A 26,202-nucleotide genomic window follows, 5' to 3' on the forward strand; every position below is an offset into this window, starting at 1 on the left:
ACCACCATCGAAAAGAGGAAGCTGCAAATTCTGATTATCCAAATTTGCTTTCTACAAATTACCAAAACCCCAAGTTAATAAATCTCATAAACAAAGCACTTCTTCTGTTAAAATCTTTAAACCCACAACATTATACAACCTCCTTACCTGTACACCACCCAAAACACGAAGCTACAAACACTTACAAGCTGCAAACTCTAATTATCGAAATTTGCTTCCTACAAATTAGCAAAACCCCAAGTTAATAAATCAACCAAGCCAATGCCCAAGAACCCTAATCAACAAAAAAAACGTAATCACCGCACAAAATACAACACAAAAAAACATTGCAGGCAACCAATTCAGTTGCCTTACCTAGAAAGGTCAAAAACCCATCTACAAATATGATGCAACCTGTGAATATCCTTTTTTTCTCCAAAAACTAAATGACCAATTAAAAAACCAAGTGGGGATACAAGGAAACGTCTAAATACCCTCTTCCTCTCCAAACAAAACCAAGTGCAGCTACATAAAACCCTTTGAGTGTTGCTCTCGAAAATCAAACATAACAGTAACTCTGTACAAAGTGCCAACATAAGGCTAATGCCTGAAAGTCGTAACCCTGCACAAAGCGGCAAATGCAGGAAACCCAACGGCAGATAAAACAACGAATGTAGGAAATCGAACTGCAGATACCACAAACACTAAAACTTAAAGACGGTTAGCAAAACCCCAAAATATGCGAAGCACAGACCGAGTGACAAGCGAAATAATGGGAAATGAAAACCAAACAAAGCACAACCCATCACTTACCGTTCGCCACTTCTCTGAGATGCGTGTAAGGGACACATGTCATAATCTCCGGCAAACAACCAAGAAGCAACCTATTGTTTGCCGGGAAAAGCCATTGGTCACCAGAAAGAGAGAGTCGCTGGATTGTCTTGCACTTTGACGGCAAAAAGCCCCCACTAAAAGCCTATCGGCTTAATTAAACAATAGTAATAATTCCTTTTTATCGATGAAATAATAAAATAATAATAATAATAATAATAATGATAATATCCGAGTTGTCTACCATTGCCGTATTCTGATAATTTTCCTTCATTTTTCAAACCACCGTTCGCGATTCGGCTTGTGTTTGACGAACAGCTTTTGTGTTTTGGTCATGTGGCGGGCTTCCTTCTTCGAATTGAATTAATGGGGGGCTATTCTTATGCAATCCCTGCTGAATTTTGCATGCATTTGAAACATTCCGAATCAGAAGTTTGAATTAGGGTTTTTAAATCGTCGAGTTGGGTTTTTGTTTTCAATTGTAGAAACAAGTAAAGGGTTTAGATCTGCAAGCATGGAGAATGGAGTGGCATCAGCAACACCGGCCCCTCAATATGCACCACACGATCCGAATCTTCCGGAGCCATGGCGAGCCCTGGTCGACACAAGCACGGGTTATATTTATTATTGGAACCCTCAAACAAATATTACGCAGTACGAAAGGCCAATTGCCGCTCCGCCGCTGCCCCCAGGTCCTCCACCTGCGGCTTCCGCCCTGAAGTTGCCCCCCGTAACCACCGATGACCCATCTCTTCAAAACCAGTCGGCGTCTGTTCACACCCCAGCTACTGTTCAACAGGGTGCCAGATCAGATTGCATGCATTCTAACACCAGTGGCTTCATTCCAGCTCAGCCCAAGCTTGCTCCAATTCCTGTACCGAGAAACCAGCAGGTTAGTTATCGCAACATCTTCCATTTATATGAATTATGGTTGCTTTTGAATATTTTCGTCTTTTAGGACAGATTGGCGTGTAGGACTTATCATATTGGATTTACTTGTTAAGAGGATTCTTTCAAGTCCTATCCGGTTGAAGATAAAATTAAAATTCTTTATGCTATATGGATTAAAGTGTTTACTTTTTATGTTATTTTAGTGCCAATATCTGTGTAAGTGTGCCGAAAAGGAAAGGGGTACTAGCTTCTGCTTTATTTGATTAATTTGCTAAACGTATTCTTTGCGTGTTTAGATGAGTACATCCGTTAGTTTTACCTTCAATTTGGACAGTTATATGTTCCAGTATGACTCTTTGGAGGGCTTTGGTGAAAACAAATATTTAACCTACATGGCCTGTGAAATTTTTAAATAGGCCAAGCATGTTTCTCAAAAGGCTGGAGAATACTCAACATCTGGTTGAAAACCTACAATTCAAACCATGAAAGTAATGGGTTTCCTCCAACTATGACTCTTTGGAGGGCTTTGGTGAAAACAAATATTCAACCTACATGGTCTCTGAGATTTTTAAATAGGCCAAGCATGTTTCTCAAAAACCTGGAGAATACTCAACATCTGGTTGAAAACCTAGAATTCAAACCATGAAAGTAATGGGTTTCCTCCGTTGGAGGATCTGTGTTTCGAGTTGCGAGAATCTTTCACGTTAAAGCAGGATTTAAACCGGTACTCGTGTAAAGTCAAGGTTTACTTAGTGTGTAAGATTTTGAGTTGTCTACAGTCCTATCTCTCTAGACAATTCATTACCATGGATATATAAGTATTCATTGCCTTCTGCCAAACAACTAAGAAGCACATATACATTTGGAATTTAGAAAATGTACGCAATTTTGAAAGTGGTAATGATTCATTTTGCTTTAGTACTAGAGCATTTTATCAGTATATTTTCTCTTTAGATAACCTTAAATTGCTTGACAGAAGACAAATGGTTTGCCTGGAAAATAGCCGGGCAAGCTCATTAAAATGGTAAAACAATGTACAGCGAAGCATGCATTTATATGCATTATTAAATGGTCACTGTCTTTAATATTCAATGATTTGTCTTTCAGCTACGTAATAGACACCAAAGAAGTAACTAGGTAAATCTACATTTTACTAATTTTAATCCCGTTTATGTTGCTTGAACTTTGGTTTGTGTATTTATGAACTTTATATAATTTTCTTTTCTCATATTAAAAAATGGTCAATGGCTGTTATATTCAATTATTTTTTTAGCCATGCGATACATATCAAAGAAATAATGAGGTAAATCTACATTTTGTTTCCAATTTAAATCCAATTTATATTGTTTGAACTTTGTTTTCTACTTCAGCGTAGTAACCAAAGATTCAAAGCTTCGCATTAATGTCTAGTTATTCTTTGTGGCAAGCATGACTTGATGAGCTTAACGTTAACTTAGAAAGTTTGTTTTGTTCTACTGAACGTACATCTCACTTTTGTGTTGAATAAGAAGGTAAGATTTACCTCTTTTATTATCATTTATGGTCCTCAACATGTATTTGATGGCAGCATGGCCCAGGACACTACTTTTTAGTTAGTAGAATGCATGCTCTTGAATTCCCTCGTGTTAATGAAGTGTTTCTCAATCATTTACATATGCAATGGTGATTCTTAGATTTTTTTTAGAGGTTAAGTCATTATAAAAGAAGCTTGTAGTCATGTCTTGGCGAGCAACCTTGATGGCTTAACTTATATAACTCTTTGATTATTTATCTTGTTTGATGGCATTGTTTATCTATAAGAAATACTTTTTTCTCCCAATATGTATGCCCACAAATGATTTCAAGTGGTATTATGCTAGGGATTGAAGTATGTGTTTCTTAAGACAACATTATTCATTTCTGCCATTTAGGTCCACATGTACAATTGTATCCTTATCTTTTGGGTAAAATTTAAATATATTAATAGAAGATGGGAGATCCCTCAAATGTACAATCGGAAGAGGTGACAGCTGCCAAGGCCACTGAAAGAGAAAGCTGAGAAGCAAGGGAGAGCCAGTTTTAGAGTCTGTAAGCCTCTTATTAGATAAAAACAAAGCAAAAAGACAAGCCATAGGAAACAACAGAAAAATTAGCTCTCAGAGTTCCTTTTAGAAGTGAAGTCCTTGTCAATCAACTTCATATCAGCATTCACTTATTCTTTTTCCTCCACTATGTAATAATCAATGTAGAATGTCTTCTGGAGAAAATCATAATGGTTGTGCACTTTCGAGCTAATCTGTTTATATTGTTGTGAGCTAGAAGAAATCCTCCTCTGAAACTGTGAGAGTGCAGAGATCTTTTCGTAAATCTCTTTTTTGATGACATCTTTCAAGTTGAGGATTTTGTCATAGGGTTCCACAAGATCATTAGGCTTCTCAGACTTAGCTTTTTTTGTTAATAGCATCTGAATGAACTTCAACCTTCTCATTTGGAGGCTTCTTGTATTGTAAAGTGACATTCTCCTTGCTCATTATTCTTTTCTCTTTTAAACAAAGGAATTTTTCATCCTCAGACATTCTTCTTCTAAGCTTGTTTTGAATGTTGTGTCCTTCCAAGGGTTCAAGGTGCCAACATTGCATCCATTCGAAGACGGGCATTATTTTGGCTTTAATGATTTCCCCTATTGTAATGTCCCCTACTAGGTTTAGGCCTGTTTTAACCACAATTAATCTATTTCAATATATTTATGACTTAAACTAAATTGATTAGGAGACAAATCTATCTTAACATGAATCAAATTTGTGATATTTCATAGTTCAATTAATTTATCAGTTATTAATAAGTAAATTGTTCATCTTGTTGGGTGAATATTTTGTCACTAGTGTACCAATGACAAAATATATGATTCACTCTCAACTATGTTGAGAAATCAATCTCTCCTCTCATCAAGGGGAGGTTCCCTTTGAAATTTCTACTCTAATTAACAAGAAATTAAAATCTGTGGGTTAGTTTCAGGCATACAACTCTTTTTTTTCAAAGTCTATGTATTCTCCCTCCGCTTTGTTACAATTTTCCCATCACTTTGATACTTAAGGAAATGAACGAATTAATCCAACAAACTATACCAAAATTTTATAAGCAAGAAACACAAAGTCTTTCTTCGATATAACACTAACTTAACTAATTATCACAATGATAAGGAATTCAACTCGCAGCTCAAAGTCTTCAAGTTTAATTCCTCAATCCTTAATACTACAAGCAATAGTAGCAATAAAAAGCCTACTACTAATCACTTAACAATAGAAAATTTCCCAAATATTCAAGGAGCACAAAGTCTACTTTCACAATTCAAGAGCTCTTTTACCCACTTAACAATATCTCCGATATCAAGAAATTCAAGAACATATATAAGTAATGAACATAAAAACATCAACTCATATAAACAATTTTTGACACAACACAAAGTTGGAGATCAGATAAAATTGCTTTCTTTATTTGCTTGATCAAATCTTCCCAACAAAAGCTCAAAGTCTTAGTTGAGGCAAAAATTCGACAGAGTTTTGCTTAGCATCATTATTCATAAAAATATACAAATGAGGGTCCTCCTTATATATGAATGGAGTGGAGAAAAATGTGGGCATAGTTGACTAATTAAACTGCACAATCCCACTTGACTACAACTACAGCAGAAAGAAATTATGCAGCTGCGAGAAAACTTGCAGCATCTAATAATGCAACTACATGAAAAGAAAATGTCAAAAGGGGACACTTTATTCATCTTTCTCCTCTTCGTTTGATTTGTGGAATTCTTTGAACTTAGTCAGGATGGCCTCCATCTCTGCTTTGTCTGGCATTGGGGTAGAATTTGTGATCACACGAACACGGGAAATTGCATCTTCAGCCTTCACATATTTCTTTTTTCCATCTTTCAGCATGGATGCAAGGACTTCAAAACTGACTTGGATCTCCAGTAACTTTTTGAATGCACTTAGCGAGAAATCCTGTCCTGTGCAGTGATCCATTAAGGAAAGAAACTCCTGTGTGATGGCATCACTGGTAACGAGATTCTGATTGTCATCATATAGATAACAAGGAAGGTCAGCAATTCTGGCAGAAATGAGATCAATCTCATCATCACCTTCCCTCCTTTCTCGATCCAACTCTGCAATCATCAATCTTATTGTCTCTTTCTTGTGAGACAATAGTGACAAGATTTGGATATATTTTTCTCTTGTGGGAATCACTTTATTTTCAACGAGGACATCTATTCTGAAGTCCTCCATTTTGCTCCAAAGGATTATACTCTTTTCAATATTTTCAATTTCTTGAGATAATGAAGTCTTGATACTTTGCATGTGACTTTGGATTACTTCAAAATCGGTCAATAACCCAATTGTTGAACTTAGAAGATGAGACCCTTCTGATTTCAACCGTGCAGTCCATTTGTCCACCACTCGACGCTTGGATCCCACCTGTTCAACTTTCTTAAGAGCTTCAGTGTCCATTGAGGAACCTATGGGCTCAATCTCCTGGTCAATTGTTCGCACTTTTGTTTTAATTGATTCTTCTCATCCTTCTCTTGATCAAACCTCCGTAACAAAGAGTTAAAAACCGTTTGAGAATCCAGCTTAACACTCTCATGCGTCTCTACTCCCAGCTCTACAGTTTGCATGGTATAGTCTTCAGGTTGTATATTATCTTTACTCTTATCTGACGACGGTACCATGACCTCAACATACTTCTTTGTTCCTTTGGGCTTTGGAGGAACCAACTGCTCAAAAATCAAACTCATCAGGCGAAATTACCTGTTTCTTCTTCTTGGGTGCTACTACCTCCATCCAAGGTGGTAGTTCTGGATTGGCGGGTGGAGTAGTAGCTTCTTGCTGAATATCACTTGGTATTTCAGGAGCAAACTGGCTTGAACTTGCAGCGGTAGTAGATGATGTTATCGGTATCAATGCTAAAGTATCCAGTGATAAGCCTGCTGATGTTGATGCTTCTTCAGTTACAGCCACAGAGGGGAGAGTGGAAGGTGCAGCGGAAATAATTGCAGTACTTACCAGAGGTGGAATTTCTGTTATGACCGTCGTAGAAGGTAAAGTCATCATTTGTTGTTCTGCAAATGCTTGCTCCATAGCTTCACGAAAATCCAACATTGAAGATTCAATGGTGGTTGAAGGAATATCATCCAAACTAGAAAAATTGGATAAAGTGAAAAATTGTTGAGCAACTTTTGACTGTGACATGTCCAAATTTAAATCTTCATCATCAAATCCCTCATCCTCTTGATCTGAGTCCGTTTCAATAGAATGAATAATAACCTTTGGATGTGTAGGCGCCTGTGAGGTGGCAGGGACATTGATTTCGCCATGATGTGTTGGCTCTTCATCCCGTGCTTCCTCTTGATGAGGAATTTCACCTTCTTCCAGCTCATTTTCTTTCTTAGTCTCTATAGCAGGCTGTTGTTCTGATTCCTTTGTGACTGTCTCTGGTGTTGCTGAAGACGATTCACCTTTCTTGGACCCTTTAATTGTGAACTTGATTTTGGGTCCTTTCCCCTTAGATTGCATTATAGGGGCTGAGGATGGTACTTGTGGATCTGCTCTGCCCTTGGTTCTTGTTTCAGCCGTAGCCGTCTTACCAACCAGGCCATCACTATTATCATCATCTCCGGAACTAGCAGGAAGTTGTTTCATTCTAAGATTCTTTTTCAACAACCATGCATTGGTATTTGCCAGAATGGGAGAGATTCTTTGATTGAAGACTTACTCTCCTTTTTCGACCATTGCACTAGTGGAAGTGGAAGTCGACAATCTTCTTTTCATAATAGACTGGGTCTATTATGTCATTAGTGTCCTCCATGGTCATTGGGATTATTGCCAAATCCAGATGTTCAATCTGCTCTAGGGTAAGATGACTGAAATCCATTCTTCTTATGTCTTCCTCATCTTGGCAATCCGCCCACACTTCCTCCAACCGAAAAACATTGGTGTAGTTTCTTTTGAGCTTATTCTTCATACCACGAAAATCAAAATTAGTTCATGCTTTGAACCTTCTCATAGTGTTCCATTGCATCTCTTCCTCCCATGTTCTTGGCCTTGGGGTTAGTTAAAACTGAGTACTTGCCAATAGATTTTGGGAACTTCAATTCGGTCTTATGTGCTTGCGATTGCTTTTCGTGCACATAGATCAGTTGCCGACACAACTCCATCAAGATGAGTTTGTCAAAAGGATACCTCGGTAAAATGAAAGGTTCACTTGAGAAACATCCTATTTGGATGTAAGTGAATGTTGGAAACTGAAGAAAAATGCATCCGAAATGAGATACCCTGTTATATGCAGCCTCTGATAATCTTTTCTTTTGTAGGCTTTTATCAAACATGCACTTCCACACAACAAAGAAAGTCAGAGGTTGCATATAACAGGGTGTCTCTCCGGATGCGTTTTTCTTCAGTTTCCAACATTCACTTACATCCGGATAGGATGTTTCTCATGTGAACCTTTCATTTTACCAAGGTATCCTTTTGACAAAGTTATCCTCATGGAGTTGTGTTGGCAACTAATTTATGTGCATGAAAAGCAATGGCAAGCACATAAGACCGGATTGAAGTTCCCAGAATCTATTGGCAGGTACTCAGTTTTAACTAACCGCAAGGCCAAGAACATGGGAGGAAGAGATGCAATGGAACACTATGAGAAGGTTCAAAGCATGAACTAATTTTGATTTTCGTGGTATGAAGAATAAGCTCAAAAGAAACTAAACCAATGTTTTTAGGTTGGAGGAAGTGTGGGCGGATTGCCAAGATGAGGAAGACATAAGAAGAATGGATTTTAGTCGTCTTACCCTAGAGCAGATTGAACATCTGGATTTGGCAATAATCCCAATGACCATGGAGGACACTAATGACATAATAGAACCAGTCTATTATGAAAAGAAGATTGTCGACTTCCACTTCCACTGGTGCAATGGTCGAAAAAGGAGAGTAAGTCTTCACTCAAAGAATCTCTCCCGTTCTGGCAAATACCAATGCATGGTTGTTGAAAAAGAATCTTAGAATGAAACAACTTCCTGCTAGTTCCGGAGATGATGATAATAGTGATGGCCTGGTTGGTAAGACGGCTACGGCTGAAACAAGAACCAAGGGCAGAGCAGATCCACAAGTACCATCCTCGGCCCCTGTAACGCAATCTTAAGGGGAAAGGACCCAAAATCAAGTTCACAATTAAAGGGTCCAAGAAAGGTGAATCGTCTTCAGCAGCACCAGAGACAGTCACAAAGGAATCAGAACAACAGCCTGCTATAGAGACTAAGAAAGAAAATGAGCTGGAAGAAGGTGAAATTCCTCATCAAGAGGAAGCACAGGATGAAGAGCCAACACATCATGGCGAAATCAATGTCCCTGCCACCTCACAGGCGCCTACACATCCAAAGGTTATTATTCATTCTATTGAAACGGACTCGGATCAAGAGGATGAAGGATTTGATGATGAAGATTTAAATTTGGACATGTCACAGTTAGAAGTTGCTCAACAATTTTTCACTTTATCCAATTTTTCCAGTTTGGATGATATTCCTTCAACCACCATTGAATCTTCAATGTTGGATTTTCGTGAAGCTATGGAGCAAGCATTTGCAGAACAACAAATGATGACTTTACCTTCTACGACGGTCATAACAGAAATTCCACCTCTGGTAAGTACTGCAATTATTTCCGCTGCACCTTCCACTCTCCCCTCTGTGGCTGTAACTGAAGAAGCATCAACATCAACAGGCTTATCACTGGATACTTCAGCATTGATACCGATAACATCATCTACTACCACTGCAAGTTCAAGCTAGTTTGCTCCTGAAATACCAAGTGATATTCAGCAAGAAGCTACTACTCCACCCGCCAATCCAGAATTATCACCTTAGATGGAGGTAGTAGCACCCAAGAAGAAGAAACAGGTAATTTCGCCTGATGAGTTTGATTTTTGAGCAGTTGGTTCCTCCAAAGCCCAAAGGAACAAAGAAGTATGTTGAGGTCATGGTACCGTCGTCAGATAAGAGTAAAGATATTATACAACTTGAAGACTATACCATGCAAATTGTAGAGCTGGGAGTAGAGACGCATGAGAGTGTTAAGCTGGATTCTCAAACGGCTTTTAACTCTTTGTTACGGAGGTTTGATCAAGAGAAGGATGAGAAGAATGAATTAAAACAAAAGTGCGAGCAATTGACCAATGTTCTTTTTAAAGTTACACAATCTCCCCAGGAGATTGAGCCCATAGGTTCCTCAATGGACACTGAAGCTCTTAAGAAAGTTGAACAGGTGGGAACCAAGGGTCGAGTGGTGGACGAATGGATTGCACGGTTGAAATCAGAAGGGTCTCATCTTCTAAGTTCAACAATTGGGTTATTGACCGATTTTGAAGTAATCCAAAGTCACATGCAAAGTATCAAGACTTCATTATCTCAAGAAATTGAAAATATTGAGAAGAGTATAATCCTTTGGAGCAAAATGGAGGACTTCAGAATAGATGTCCTCGTTGAAAATAAAGTGATTCCCACAAGAGAAAAATATATCCAAATCTTGTCACATTCTCACAAGAAACAGACAATAAGATTGATGATTGCAGAGTTGGATCGAGAAAGGAAGGAAGGTGATGATGAGATTGATCTCATTTCTGCCAGAATTGCTGACCTTCCTTGTTATCTATATGATGACAATCAAAATCTCGTTACTAGTGATGCCATCACGCAGGAGTTTCTTTCCTTAATGGATCACTGCACGGGACAAGATTTCTCGCTTAGTGCATTCGACAAGTTACTGGAGATCCAAGTCAGTTTTGAAGTCCTTGCATCCATGCTGAAAGATGGAAAAAAGAAATATGTGAAGGCTGAAGATGCAATTTCCTGTGTTCGTGTGATCACAGATTCTACCCCAATGCCGGACAAAGCAGAGATGGAGGCCATCCTGACTAAGTTCGAAGAATTCCAAAAATCAAACGGGGAGGAGAAAGATGAATAAAGTGTCTCCTTTTGACATTTTTTTTTCATGTAGTTGCATTATTAGATGCTGCAACTTTTCTTGCAGCTGCATAATTTCTTTCTGCTGTAGTTGTATTCAAGTGGGACCGTGCAGTTGAATTAGTCAACTGTGCTATTAGATGCTGCAACTTTTCTTGCAGCTGCATAATTTCTTTCTGCTGTAGTTGTATTCAAGTGGGACTGTGCAGTTGAATTAGTCAACTGTGCCCACATTTTTCTCCACTCCTTTTATATATAAGGAGGACCCTCATTTGTATATTTTTATGTTTAATGATGCAATTTTATCTGATCTCAAACTTTGTGTTGTGTCAAAAATTGTTTATATGAGTTGATGTTCTTATGTTCATTACTTATATATGTTCTTGAATTTCTTGATATCGGAGATATTGTTAAGTGGGTAAAAGAGCTTTTGAATTGTGAAAGTAGACTTTGTGCTCCTTGAATATTTGGGAAATTTTCTATTGTTAAGTGATTAGGAGTAGGCTTTGTATTGCTACTATTGTTTGTAGTATTAAGGATTGAGGAATTAAACTTGAAGACTTTGAGCTGCAAGTTGGATTCCTTATCATTGTGATAATTAGTGAAGTTAGTGTTATATTCAAGAAGGACTTTGTGCTTCTTGCTTATAAAATTTTGGTATAGTTTGTTGGATTAATTCGTTCATTTCCTTAAGTATCAAAGTGATAGGGAAATTGTAACAAAATGGAGGGAGAATACATAGACTTTGAAAAAAGAGAGTTATATGCCCGAAACTAACCCACAGATTTTAATTTCTTGTTATTTAGAGAAGAAATTTCAAAGGGAACCTCCCCTTGATGAGAGGAGAGATTAATTTCTCAACATAGATGTGAGTGAATCATATATTTTGTCATTGGTACGCTAGTGACAAAATATTCACGCAACACATCTACCATACTAGATAATTAATTCTATCATACTGGATAATTAATTTTATCATCCATATTTCTTAATGCAAGTATCAACCTTTGTTACTACTTCAGTTCTAAGGAAGAAGAGGATGTCTATGTTACCAAAGCGCATAGAGACCAAAATACAATAGACTCCCTTAATGTTAACGGATCCAAGCGTTTACCCTATCTTGGGACTTTGCCCTCAAAGTTTACGGGACGTTGATCCTTACGCTATCTTGGGAATCATCCTATTGATTGGATTTAGACTCCATTCCCAACTTTCAGAAATACCAAAGTTACAAGACTCGGACTCGACAAGTTGATTTTTGACTCGGATTCAGACTCAGCGCCCAAACTCAACTGAGACTATGCAAATTGAAAAACCTAATAAATTTAAAGATTTTTAACGATTTTAAACTCCTTTCATGCATTTTTTAATAAATAAACATTAAAGACAATAATCTCATCAAATAGAAGCACATACACAAGTTTACATTGATCACATGAGTATAAATGCAAATTTTAGGCTTGTGGTAAAGGAAATAGGCTAAACTAAATAACACATCAGAAATATAGATAGTGTCAAATGTCTACAAACTTCATGGAATACGAAATCCATGTCATCAAAAGTTCAAAACATATATCAAGTTCAACATAAAAGTTAGAGCCTAGAAGTCTAAGGCTTAGAGGAGCCAATATCAATTGACCCCGCAATTGTCCTATGTGTGCGCCTAAGATAGGCCTTGGAAGGTTCTGTAGCCATGATCTTTGCCTGTGTCTGAGGCTCAGGCTCAGGCTCGGTGACATCCATATCCTCGTCCACATTGTCCTCGATCTCGGGGTCGAATGGGTTTCCTCGTGCTCTAGCCTCATTTTGCCATTGCTACGGCCTTTGCCTCTCGATCCACCTGATCTACCCATTCTAAGTCTTCATCATTGAAGATAGGATCATCAAGCTCAGTGTTCCACTCTCCTTATGGATCAACCTCCTCTAAAGTGATAGGAGATGTGTCAGTGCCCAAGATCTGTCTGTGATGGAGGCGAAGGTTGTAATGAACAAACACAAGATCATTCAACTTTTGCACCGCCAACCTATTGCGCCATGCTCCAATCGCGCTCACATCCTGAAGCACTACATGGCTGGCTCAAGATACGAACTGCAATCTTTTGTAGATTTGGGCACTTTATTATCAAACATCTCCCACATGCATCTGAAACAAAAAATAATAAAAATCATTTCTATTCTAGAACTTTGAGTTTAGGATAATGGTAATAGAATCATAGATAGAAAAGTTTAAGATTTAAATTTTAAACCATGCCTTGATTATATTTTTACCTGGCATCATTTGTGTCCAGTTTTGCTTGCATATGTCTCATGAGAAGAAGTCTCCTTGTGCATTCCTAAACATCTCTATCTCACGGATTATGTGTGCTCCAACTGATAAATCAGGTGACATTCGCTCTACAACTTCGTAGAGCCCACTACACACCCCATCTTCGACCTTGAAATCTGGGCGAAACTGGAACGTCGTATTAAGGTGGTAGGCAATTGCATGTATAGGCCTGTGAAGCAGATTGTGCCATCGTCAATCAATGACCTCCCATATGGGACCATACCTAGCCTGATTCCTTGAATAAATGGCTCTAATGGCCTCCTTCACCCTGTCCATGCCTTTATAAATGTAGCCCATTGCGGGCTTCTCTCCATCAGCAACTCGTAGGAGAACAACAAAAGGCTCTATGAATTGTGATCACAAGTTGAAAGTTCAAACATTAAGCTTTAAGTTTTAAGTTTTACATAAACAAGTGAATAGAAATAAGGAAATGAAATGGAAATGAGAACAAAAATGAAAAATATAATAGATAATTATCCGCACAATCTCCTTGGTCGGTTGCCAAAAGCTATGCTCTTCAAAAATCCAATCAAATGTCTTAATCCCTGTAGTGGTCTTTGCATATGATGATGTCGTCCACTCCTCACTTACAAACATGCATTTCAATTCGGCCTTGGATTGAAGCAAGGATTGCAACGTGATAAAATTTGTTGCAAATCGGGTAATTCCTGGACGAGACAACTCTTTTTTATTTGTGAAATTTCTCATAAGGTTGAGGACCTAGACATGATTATGTATGTATTTACAAATATTCCTTCTAGCCTCTACACATGTTTTAATCCATGGAATTTTACCAAGATCTTCCAATATGAGGTCAATGCAATGAGCAACACAAGGGGTCCAAAACAAGGTGGGGTGCCTCTCCATAAGAAGTCTCTACCCGCAACAACATAATTTGCTGCATTATCAATCACTATTTGCACCACATTCTTCTCATCCACATCCTCCAACACTTACTCCAACAACCCACAAAGATACTCAATATTTTTTACATTCCTTGAAGCATCAATTGACTTAAAGAACACTCTGCTACCTAAGAAAGAAAAAAAAAGAGATTTAGTAAAATAAAAATTAAAAAATTTAGTCACTAAATCAATGATAAATATACTTTACAAAATACAAACTACAAAGTACAATTACTTGATGAGGAGACAATAAAATTCAACAGTGTTCTATTTCTTTTGTTAGTCCCACCATATTAGAATATTAAAATAATGTTAATTTTAGTATTAATGCTCAATAGTGTATATTCTATTTTAGTAAGATCTTCTATGATCTTCTCAGTAGTTTTTTATTAGAAATTTGCTATTCTTGTAAATACTCTTGTATTATTTATGAGCGTCTTGCTCATTCTGTAAATCAATCGATTCTTTGAAATCCATATGCTTTTACATCTGTATTATGGTATCAGAGCCTGGTTCCTTAAAAAATTCGAAATTTTTTCAAAGCAAAAAATTCAGTGTGAATTTTTTTGTTCTATTGTTTTGAAAAACAAAATCGAAGGATTTTTTTTTCTGTTCGAATTTTTTTGGGAATTTTCTTCCACAAAATCACGGACTTGTTTCAACTTGTTCGGATTTTTTTTGAAACTGCGGATTTTCGGTTCGTGTGTTTTCTAGGCGCTTGCATTTGCTGTGTAAAAAATCGCGATTTTCATCCTTGGCCGCATGACTTCGTTTCCTGTGCCTGTGCGTGTGGGTTTATTTGTGATCGCGTTTTTTCCTGCCTGCAGATTTTTTTCTACCATTTTTGGACGGAAATCTGCATTTTCGGCTAGGGTTTTGACCCTCCAGATTTAGTCGAAATTTTTTTCTGATTGCAGATTCTTGGTGGGTTTTTCAAGATCTCATCTAGGTCGTCGTCAGAATTTTTTGGGTGCCTCGATTTTCGAGGTAGCGGATCCAGATTTCGACAGCAGATTCCTTCTGGGTTTCTCGCAAGGATTTTTGGGTCAGCCGAAATTTTTTTCTTGAAATTCGTGCCAGTCCATTTTTTGAAATATGTACCCGCATCTGCCTCTGTTTCTGCAGTGGGATTCAAAATTTTTGAATTTTGTGCCAGTGCCTCTTAGTTTTTTTTGTTTTCAGTGCATTGGGAAACGTGCAAATGGCTTCTCTAACCAACCTGATGTTAGAAGGCAGTCAACACTTTAATGGCAACAATTACAACATCTGGAAACAGCATATGTTGACCATTTTTGAATATAGGCGTCTTGACCAGCTTGTTTTGGGAAAAGAGCTCAGTCTTGGTACACCTAGTGTAGATCAAGATAAGTTTGATGAACGCAGTGGGGAGGCAGTTATGCTTCTCAAACTCTCCATGACTGATGATCAGTTACCGTAGATTCCTTCTGGCAAGACAGCTTCCGACATCTGGAAGCATCTGAAGGAATTGCATGAGACATTCGACAAGAGTCGAGCATTCTTTTTGAAGAATCAGCTGTTCTCCATCATGATGGACGAACGCATGTCCTTATAGGAACACCTCACGAGGATCAAGGACATTCGAGATCAGCTCGAAGCTATTGGTTGAACTATGGAGAAAGAAGACATGGTAGTAATCACTCTAAAAAGTCTTCCGAAATCGTATGAACACTTCATTGAGACCCTCAATATTACTTCAACTAATGTTGATTTGAAGTTTTCAGAATTGTGCACCAAACTTCTGCAGCAGGATTGCTGGAAACAACAGTTTGGTAGTAGTACTACGTCAGCCTCCTCGAAAAATGCTTTTTCAGCCAAATCCTTTCACAAGGATAACGGCAAATTTCAGTCCTCTCAGCCTTTTCAGCAGAAAGGCTCTTCTCAGACACAGGATGCTGCTAAGAAGAAGAATGTGCAGTGCAATTACTGTCACAAGTACGACCACATAAAGAAAGATTGCCGTCAGAGGCTTGCTTTTGAACAAAAGAAGCAGGGAGGGTCACACCAGAAGGCGCATGTTGCTGAACATTCCGAGCAGAAGGAGTCTGCCTTTTATGCCTTTATGGCTAAGCGGTCTTCAGATCATGCTAGGTCTTCTGCTTGGTACATCGACTCTGGTGCGTCACGTCACTTTTCTCATTGGCGTGACTGGTTTACAAACTTCTCATCTTTCAGTGATTCCGTTGTATTCAGCGGAGGTGAGGAGTATACAGTTGTTGGCAGAGGCACTGTTCAGATACAGTCTGGTGGCAGGAATCTCATCTTCCTGAATGTGTACTATGTTCCTGGTATGGAACTTAATCTGCTCTCTGTCAATCAGATTATGAGGAATTCTCCTCAGCTAGATGTGGTGTTCAGTGCTCACAAGTGTTCCATCATTGATCGGGAGACTCGTCTTATCGTTGCTGTTGGTCTAGAGGTTCATGGCCTATACGGGCTTCTTGACACTGGTGATTCTCCTGAAGTGGCTCTGGCAGCTCGTGTTTCCCCTCTCAGCACTTTGTGGCATCAGAGATATGGACATCTCAACATTCAGTATTGTTGTGACGTTTTCACACATCGCCCCATTGCAAATGGGGACCCATGTTTTTTTGCTCATTTTGCTCGTTTTCGCTTTGCTTTCTAGGGTTTTGGTTTGAATCCAGTCGGTTTTGGGAGCTTTTTGAATTTCCTTTTGTAGGAGGTAATTTTGAATGAAATGAATTCACCAGGAATGGTCTATTTTCAATTGGAATTTTGAACGCAGAGTTTAAATTTGTCTAAGTGTTGATGATGAAGCATGAATTTTGTCCAATTGACTAATTTTGACCAAATTTTGACATTTTTGATTTTTGATCCTAGGCATTTCAAATGATTTGTTTTTGCCTTGTGAAGTGTTAAAATGTCTAAAATCATGTTATTTTGGCCTGTAGGAGCAAAATCGCTCCTGTCCCTCAGTGAAGGACGGGAGCTCGTTTTCAAATATTTTACTATTCCTGCAGGGTCAAGATGAATTACGAATTGGAAGTGATGGAGAAAGGCGAGATCTTTCCATTGAATATAAATTGAAGATTTTCATGAACACAGAAATGCCTCCAGGGGAAAAATCGCTCCTGTCCCTCAGTGAAGGACCGGAGCTACAAATCCAATTTTGCTTTGTCCTTGCAGGATTTTAACGTCTTGACGATGTGAAAAGGTCCAAAGAGATATATTTTATCAAATGAATATAACTTGAAGTGCTGTCGGGGAGATCAACAGGGTAGCAGGTCCAGCTTGAGTGAAGTCCTGATCCTGAAATTTGGCTAAGTCTGGAATGCCCTGATCCTGAAATTTGACTAAGTCTGGAAACTGAAAAAACCTCCAAAAACTAGATTTTGCAATATAACTCCTGGAGGTCTGAAACCACTCTCAAACATCCTGAAAGTATATATGGAATATAACTTAAAGTATAAGAAAGAAGAAACATAGAAGGAAATGTCACTTATACTTAAATGTTATATTCCATTAAAATTATCCTGATAAAGAGTGCGAAAAGTCAAATTTCGCTCGTGTCCTTCTCCAAGGGTCCAGAGCGAAAAGCGCTCCTGTCCCTCTCCAAGGGACCAAGGCGAATCGCTCGTGTCCCTCACCAAGGGACCAGAGCGAAAATGCTTAGTTGAGCCATTCCTGACCTTGTTTGGACGAATCGAGACATCAAAGGCATGGTGAAGGACGAAATGAGCATGATAGAGCATCCAGACTTGATCAAAAACAACGAAATGATGAAGTTTTTGCCTAGAGGGTCAAATTCGCTCCTGTCCCTCACCAAGGGACCAGAGCGAAATTCTTCATAAGGTACGATCTGGGCAAAGATCAAGCAAATTTTATGTTCGAAGGCAAGAAAGGAGGTCAATCGAACCCGTTGAAGACAAATTGAAGATTATCAAACGTCAACAAAGGACCAAAATGCTTAAGTTCGCTCCTGTCCCTCAGGAAGGGACCAGAGCGATTTTTGTTGTAGATGATTTTCTCGCCAAATTTCAACCGATCTCAAGGCACGAATGAATGAAAGGAGGCATTGCGAATCCGTTGAATATAATTTTCGAAGGTGATGAAGTGAAATGAGGCCCACAAGAACAAAATCGCTCCTGTCCCTCTCCAAGGGACCAGAGCGATGAGGTACGTCCCCTTTGTTTTCATAGTTTTGGCGCCAAATAAACAATTCAAATTTCCTTAAATGCTAAGTTCGATAAAATTGAAAATCTAATTTAATTAGCATTTAATATGGCGTTGATCTTTTATTAATTATTTTTGCCTTTATTAAAATCGAAATTTGCAAATTAAAAAACGTAAGGCATTAATAATTAATTAATTAATTAATTAATAAAAATCGAATTTGAAGCGCTACAAAGGGAGGTCGGCCTTGTCATTTTAATTTAAAAATCATTTTAAAAAGTGGTTTTATCTCCAAGTCGGCCTATATGGTAATTGTGGTGTGAGCGCTATAAAGGGAGGGTGGTGAAATCTTCATTTTCACATTATCATTCTTCATTCACTTGCGATTTGAGAAGTGCGAAGTTGTATTCAAAGGAGCGAATTTCATTCCAAGCAAGGTGGTGCGAATCTTGAAGTTTCTATTGGTGCGAATTGTCAAAGGCATTGAAGATCACGTCAAGGACAACTCAAAAGGTGGCGAAATTGATATTTTGAAGAAAAAATCACGTTGAAGACTATCTATACGTCAATTTTGCCTAGGCAAATTTTTCTCATTTGCATTCTAGAGTTAGCTCTCTCCTGAGGTATGGCGATATTGGTTTTATTGTCTTATTTTTGAATTGTTCATCGTCATTTCCTTAATTTTGAATTTTGAAATTTTGTTTTTCCTTAGCTCAATCGTTGTTTTTAGGAAATGATTAATAAAGGACTTATCATTAAGTTTCCTAAAATTTGCTCTCTAATTTATGTTATGTATTGCAAAATCATGTTACTAATTTTGAAATGTTGTGTAGGCATCAAATGGAGGTCTCTTCAAGGAAAATCAAGCCGGATCCAGGACGGTCTTCGCCAGGACAAGGGCGAACTCTTTCAATCCAGTGTTCCAAGGTGAGGTACATCATCTTCCTGCACATCAAGGACGCAAGGAGTTAGAACAAGGGCTCGTTGAAGAAGCAAAATAGTTCCAGATGAATTAATTAAAGCAAGCTTCTCAACAACATCAAGTTGAATATCTACCAAGTTCCAAGTGTCAAATGAGGTGGCGTCCTAGTCATCATTTCTCCAATCAGTGAAGTCCATCTCAGCATGTCCAGATTCAATGTATTTAACTTATAGAAGGTGGCACAAACTCCGATGTACCTACCCCGGTTATCCATTGGTCGATTTTTCTAGAAAGGACATGTGTCCAAGCAATACAATTTTATCATTGGTCAAGCATTAAATGTTATGTAATGGTTGTAACAAACCCTAATTAGGGTTTTCATTGTAAAATCTTGGCCATTGATCTTGAATTGATCTAAGCTATCAAATTGTATTGTGGGCACTATATAAGCCCAGACATTTCATTTGTAAAAGATTAGCAATAAGTTAGAGATAGCATGTAAATAGTTGGAAGAGTTAGAATATAGTTGATAGAATAGCAATTAGAGTAGAATAGGAGGACAAGGCAAGAAATTGTTGCCATTGATTGTAAACAAACTCCATTTTCATTGAAGTAATGGTGAAATATGTCGTTTTCTTGCAATTTGCATGGTTTCTTGTTGAGTCTTCAATCTTAGATGGTATATGATTAGATGAATGGAGGAAATGTGATTGATTGATGGTGGAATTCGTATATCCATACTACTAGCAGTTTGTTGATTGCAGACTTGCCTTGTGTAGTCAACTGGAATCGTTCAGCTCAAGCTCAATTTCAATTTGTCGCCTCTTCATTGATATGCATCAACTTGGATGGTATCTATGCCTGCGGTGATGATTTGAACATCATAAAGCTTCCCATAGAAGATCGCACTAGCCTTGTGTAGATGTTCCATTGATGTCAAAACAAGACCTAGTTAGAGTTTCATCAAAAATCAAGTCATTGCTCCTACATTCTTAGTATTAGGATTAGATCCTCTTTTCGCCCTTATCCTTTTTTCCTTTTTTTTTTAATCTAAGTTAGTAAGAGCTTGTGTTCTAGCAAAGCAGATCGGAAGTTCAATCATCACATGTAAGTCCCCTTGTGATCCCAGCAAATCACATCATACCACTGGAGCTTGTCCACATGTAGAGACCCTACCAAAAGGAACCTTGGAGTCATCCTAACTGATCCTTCATGCGAATCTTCAGCAGTTAGAGGCTTTATTCAAGAGAGGATAAGATACCTTTAGGTATTTTATTCTGTGTATGATGGTGTACAAAATACACGTCAACAAGTATCTCTCTTAGCTATCTTGGGAGGGACTTATTTCAGGGTTACCTGATATTCAGACTCAACATCTTGGAGTATGTGGCGCCTGTCAAGTTGGCAAACAGCATCGGACTTCATTCACACATAGAGAGTCTTGGCGCGCATCTAAGGTACTTCAATTACTTCATGCTGATATTTGTGGTCCTATGAATACATCTTCTGTTACTGGTTGCAAATACTTTTTGCTTATTGTAGATGATTTTAGTAGAAAGATGTGGGTGTACTTTCTTAAACACAAATCAGATGTATTTAGCATCTTTCAGAAGTTTAAGTCCTTAGTTGAAAAAGAATCTGGATGTAGCATCGTTACTCTTAGGACAGATAACGGGGGGGGGGGGAATTTTGTTCTTCTGCATTCTCCAACTTCTGTGATACCCATGGCATCAAACGCCAGTTGACTACACCCTACACTCCTCAGCAAAACAGTGTTGTCGAGTGTCGCAATCGTACGGTTGTTGAGATGGCTCGCTCAATGTTACAACATAGGAGTGTTCCGAATAAGTATTGGGCTGAAGCAGTGTTTACTGCTGTCTACCTCCTTAACCGTTCCCCTACTCAGGCTGTTTAGGGGAAGACTACAGAAGAGGTTTGGTCTGGTCGGAAGCCTAAGATCAGCCACCTGAAGGTTTTTGGCTTTGTTGCCTATGTTTGGATTCCAGATGCTAAGCGCTCCAAGTTGGATTCCAAAATGCTAAGCGCTCCAAGTTGGATTCCAAAAGTCAGAAACTCATGATGACATGATACATTGATCACCATAAGGTCTACAGACTGATAGATATAGACACTGAACGTCTTATCTTCAGTCGTGATGTTGTATTTGATGAAGACAGAGGATTCTTTCAGTCCCCTTCTTCTGAGCAGTGTTCTGAGGATTAGCCTCATAGTGTTCTTCTTCCATTAGGTTCGCCTGATGGGCGGGATGATGCAGAATCCATTTTCGATGATGCACTACCTGAGTTCCCTCCGGAGAATAATCCTCTTCCTGCTGCTCCTGTTCCTGATCCTGAGCCTCTTCCAGCTCCTCCAGATGTTAGCACTTCTACTCTCCGGCCTAAATGGTGGGCCAAGACCATTGGTGATCTCAGGGATACTGAGCTCATTGAGGGTAGAACCTCCCGTAATAAGAGCAAACAACAACATACAATCAATTTTGCTCTCATGGCTAACATACATAGTGTTTTTGAGCCTCAGACATATTCAGAGGCTAAAGGTATACCTGAGTGGGAACAGGCTATGGAAGCTGAGTTCCAGAGTTTTCAGAAGAATCACACTTGGGCCCTTTCTGATCTTCCTTCAGGGAAGAAGCCCATTAGCTGCAAATGGGTGTACAAAGTAAAATACAAAGCTGATGGAACCCTAGACAAGTATAAGGCTCGTCTTGTTGCTCGTGGGTTTTCACAGAAAGAAGGCATGGACTACGATGAGACTTTTGCTTCTACAGCCAAAATGAGTACCATACAGCTTGTTCTTGCCTTGGCAGCCCAGTTCAGTTGGAAAGTCCATCAGATGGACGTCAAGAGTGCTTTTCTGAATGGTGACTTACAGGAAGAAGTCTACATGACGCAACCCCCAGGATTCAAGGTTGCTGGTCAAGAACAAAAGGTCTGTAGACTAGTCAAAGCACTCTATGGTTTGAAACAAGCTCCTCGGGCTTGGTACATGAAAATTGATAAGTACTTGACAGATCATGGTTTTCATCGGAGTCCATCTGATGCAAACCTGTATATCAAGCATACTAGTAATGATGTTCTGTTTGTGGTTGTCTATGGGGATGACTGAATCATTACTGGCATTTCAGCACATTTGATCACTGGGATCAAACAGGATTTGTGCCGTACCTTTGATATGACAGATTTGGGACTTCTACATTACTGCTTGGGAGTTGAAGTCTGGCAGACTGAGAACAGTATCTTTCTCTCTCAGTCCAAGTATGTAGAAGTCTTGTGGATAGGTTCAGAATGCAGGATTGCAAACCTGCCTCTACTCCTATGGAACTCGGGCTCAAACTTTCAGCTCAGTCATCTTCACTAGTTGTGGATGAATCTTTGTTCAGGCAACTAGTGGGCAGCCTCATCTATCTTACTGCCACTAGACCTGACATCAGTTTTGCAGTGAGCTACATTTCACGCTTCATGACAGCTCCCAAGGCTGATCATTGGATAGCAGCGAAGCGTGTGTTGCGTTATGTGAGTGGCACTCCTGATTATGGACTTCTGTACACTCGGAGTTCTGATCCTACACTCAGTGGTTACACAGATTCTGATTGGGCAGGTTCGGTTGATGACCGTAAATCTGCAACAGGGTATGTGTTTAGTTTGGGATTTGGTGCTGTCACATGGACTAGTAAGAAGTAGCAGTCAGTGGCTCTCTCCTCGACATAAGCAGAGTATCGGGGAGTAGTTAAGGCATCTTGTGAGGCGGTTTGGCTTCGACGAATGCTTGCGGATATGCATGTCTCCCAGGTAGGGCCAACTCCCTTGTTCTGTGATAATTAGGGAGTGCTCAAACTCGCCAAGAATCCAGTCTTCCATGAAAGAACCAAGCATGTGGAAACTCATTGTCATTATATTCGATAGCTGGTTGAAGACGGATCTATCCAGTTGCTGTATGTTCTTACCTCGGAGCAGCTAGCAGACATCTTCACCAAGCCCCTTGGTCTTGATAAATTTGTAAAATTCAGGGTGTCTATAGGTGTAGTTAATCGATTGAGCATCAAGGGAGGGTATTAGAATATTAAAATAATGTTAATTTTAGTATTAATGCTCAATAGTGTATATTCTATTTTAGTAAGATCTTCTATGATCTTCTCAGCAATTTCTTATTAGAAACTTGCTATTCTTGTAAATACTCTTGTATTATTTATGAGCATCTTGCTCATTCTGTAAATCAATCGATTATTTGAAATCCATATGCTTTTACATCTGTATTAAACCATCAGTCATTATGGTGCAACCCTTCCTCCATATCTCATGCTGCTCGACAATTTTGGCTTTAACATCAACCACCTTTTGATTCAAAATAGGGCCTTTTATCTCCTCATCATTAGGGGCTTTGAACCCCTAACTACAACTAGTAATGGCATCTACCATAATTAGCCAGTATGGAGACCTAAAACAAATTAAATAAATGGATTAAGTATTTACTAATAAGTAATAACTATTAAGTTTTTACTTGTAACTTTAAAAATTAAAATAATGAATGTGGCATACTCTTAAATTGTCAATTTCTTAAAAACAAAAAAATTAAGACATTGAAATCAAAACACTAATGGATACCTCGCTGCATTAAATGGAACGTTGTTGTAGAACTAAAAGTCTCCAATTGCCATTTTCGTAGCATCATGCTTCTCCTTATTCCAACCTATGCTCTCAAGTGGAACAATAAGTGAGTCTAATGTGGATTTATTTTTACGAATGCGAGGTCCAATGCTCACACTCGCGCTACTACTACTTCCGGATCCAGGGAATGGAGGTTGAGGATTTGAAGAAGCCTCTTCACCAATGGCTGCCATTTCTTTCATTTGCTTCCTTTTTAATTCTTTCTCTTTTCAAATTCCTCTAATTGAGCTTGCACTTCACAAATAGCCTCAGGGGGTGCTTTTTTGCATGGTTTTGCATCATGGCATTCTACTTGTGCAATGTGATATTTCAGCTGGTTAATACCTCCCCCACTATATTTTGTTTTGCAATGACTACATGTTACTTCTCCTTTTTTTGAACAGGGGATGCCATGTTTCCAAGCCTTATCCTTTCTAATCTGGGCTGCCTTTGAGGCACCACTTCCACTAGGCTGAGACATTATGCTGCAATATATTATAAATGGAAAAAATCAGCATGTCTCTTATTCTAAATAAATTAAAACCTAAAAGTAAAATAGAAAGAAAAAACAAAACTAGGGTCTCAACTTTCATATTTTCTCCATCAATACAAAATAAAACAAAAACAAAACAAATGTACAAAAAAATGGAAATATGAAAGTAAGAAAATAAAAAAAATAACAAAAAAATGGTACTTACCTCTATAAATTTGTTAGAAAACCTCTTCCATTCTTTAACATCTTCAAATGCTTGAATGCAAGCTACAAACTTTCACAAACAATCAACAATCCTTATCTCCTCTTCAATCTATTTGCTGGTTTGCTCTTCAATGCCTCTATTTTTTTGCTCAAAACCCTCTTTTTCACTCCTTGTGTTGCAAACAACAAAAATGACTTTTTAGGGTGGGAGACAAAACTTATGAACCTTTTGTTTCATTTAAAAAAAGTTTTTTTTTTTTTTTTAAAATTTCTTTTGTTCACTTTTTAGTTGCTGCCTGAGCGGCAGAGTCTAGCCCATGGGACTCGGTGAGACTGCCGAGTCTGCCAAAACTCGGCCAGACTCAGCCAAGTCCGAGTCCAGAGGCCATTGGCCTCAACGAGGGCGACCTGCCTCGGGATTCGACGAGTCTTGGAACTATGTTAAATACTGACAGTAGTAACAAGTATTATATATAAACATATTCTTCTTACTGTTATTAACATAAGAGTTCTTTCTGATTTACATTCTAATATTGTTATCTGTCTGATTAAACATATATATATATATATATATATATATATATATATATATATATATATATATATATATATATATATATATATATATTAGCATTGCATTGTTGTTATAACAGCAATGGAGTGCTAATAATCTGTATGCAGAAATATATGTATGTAAGTACCACAGTTACTATACTATGCACAAAACTCATACTAGACTAACAATCAGTCAAACTACTGATATTAATATCTTATGATTATACCCTCTAAATCCTTTTCCCTCCTTCAAATGAAATGTCCTCCCTATTATATCTTCCAAGGTAAGGGAACCACAAATTTTCATAATGATGTCTCTTGGAAAAGTTACACCCTTTCAGATCTGATCACTATTTTGAACCTCTTAATTATTTTAAGTGAGGGTCTATTTCTCATCGGATGGGGCCACTTTTATGTTATACTGAAAAGAGATTTATTTTTGAAGCTTCGTTAGTCAAAAATAAATATTAAAAGTTAAAAACATCATTTAATGCCAAATCGTACTTTTCTTGGGAATAGCGCCAAACCTTGAAGGGAAGAGTTAAAAGAAGTTTTTAGGTCTTCTTTTCATTATGTGAAGATTTGATATTGAGTTTGCTCTGAGGAGACTTCGGCTTGAGGGTTTCAGCAGGGGTTTCTTCCTGCAGATGATCTGAAGGTATCGGTACAGGAAAACGGTGGATTTTTGTGCAGCAGCATTAGAGGCTGTGAAATATCAGTTGATTTTGCTTTCAGTTGGTTTTATCCAGAAACCAAGATTGGGCAGATTAGAAAGGGTTTTATTAATTTTTATGCAAAGGATTGATTGCAGCCACAAAGTCAGAACAGAGGCAGAAATAAGTGTGTTTACAGCTGGGGTTTTTTTGTGCATGTACAGCCTGCAGATCTGCCGTACCTTTCTTCCTTGAAAGGGTACGATTTTGTTGAAGGAGTCGTCCAAAAATTTTGAAATAAATCCTAAAGCAGATGCCTAGCTGGTAGCTTCAGTTTGAGCTGCTAAACTCACCATTCCGGGTAGTTTGGACTGATAAATAATTTTGCTGTTATTAATTGCTGCTGTACGGCAGCAAGGATAATTAAGGGGTTTCTTAAATCTGAGGTATTTGACAATAAATATTCCTGGTCTTGTCTGATTTCTTTATTGAAGGTGTTTAATGCAAATTGGATGTAATAAGGGTTTGATAATCCTAATTTTATGAAGTTCAATTAATTTCTAGCTCTTTCCAATCTTGCTTTTTTGCATACTATTTGTTCAAAACTAGCCTCCTTGTTAGAAATTGCAAAATACAAA

At 38.3% G+C, this 26,202-nt stretch overlaps 1 protein-coding gene across 2 annotated transcripts in view; it reads left to right on the top strand.

Moving 5' to 3' along the window:
* The first annotated feature begins 1,065 nt into the window (after positions 1 to 1,065).
* The window catches only part of LOC131036616 (ATP-dependent RNA helicase-like protein DB10), a 57,897-nt gene continuing 32,760 nt past the window's right edge, over positions 1,066 to 26,202 (top strand). Inside the window, exon 1 of one of the 2 annotated variants that reach the window (XM_057968540.2) lies at positions 1,066 to 1,702. In XM_057968540.2, the coding sequence (XP_057824523.2) occupies positions 1,325 to 1,702 (378 nt within the window). In that variant the 5' untranslated portion in view covers positions 1,066 to 1,324. The remainder of the gene's footprint in view (positions 1,703 to 26,202) is intronic. The other variant, XM_057968541.2, reaches the window with a different exon arrangement.

Source organism: Cryptomeria japonica, chromosome 1, assembly GCF_030272615.1.
Source record: "Cryptomeria japonica chromosome 1, Sugi_1.0, whole genome shotgun sequence".
NCBI classification, from domain to species: Eukaryota; Viridiplantae; Streptophyta; class Pinopsida; order Cupressales; family Cupressaceae; genus Cryptomeria; species Cryptomeria japonica.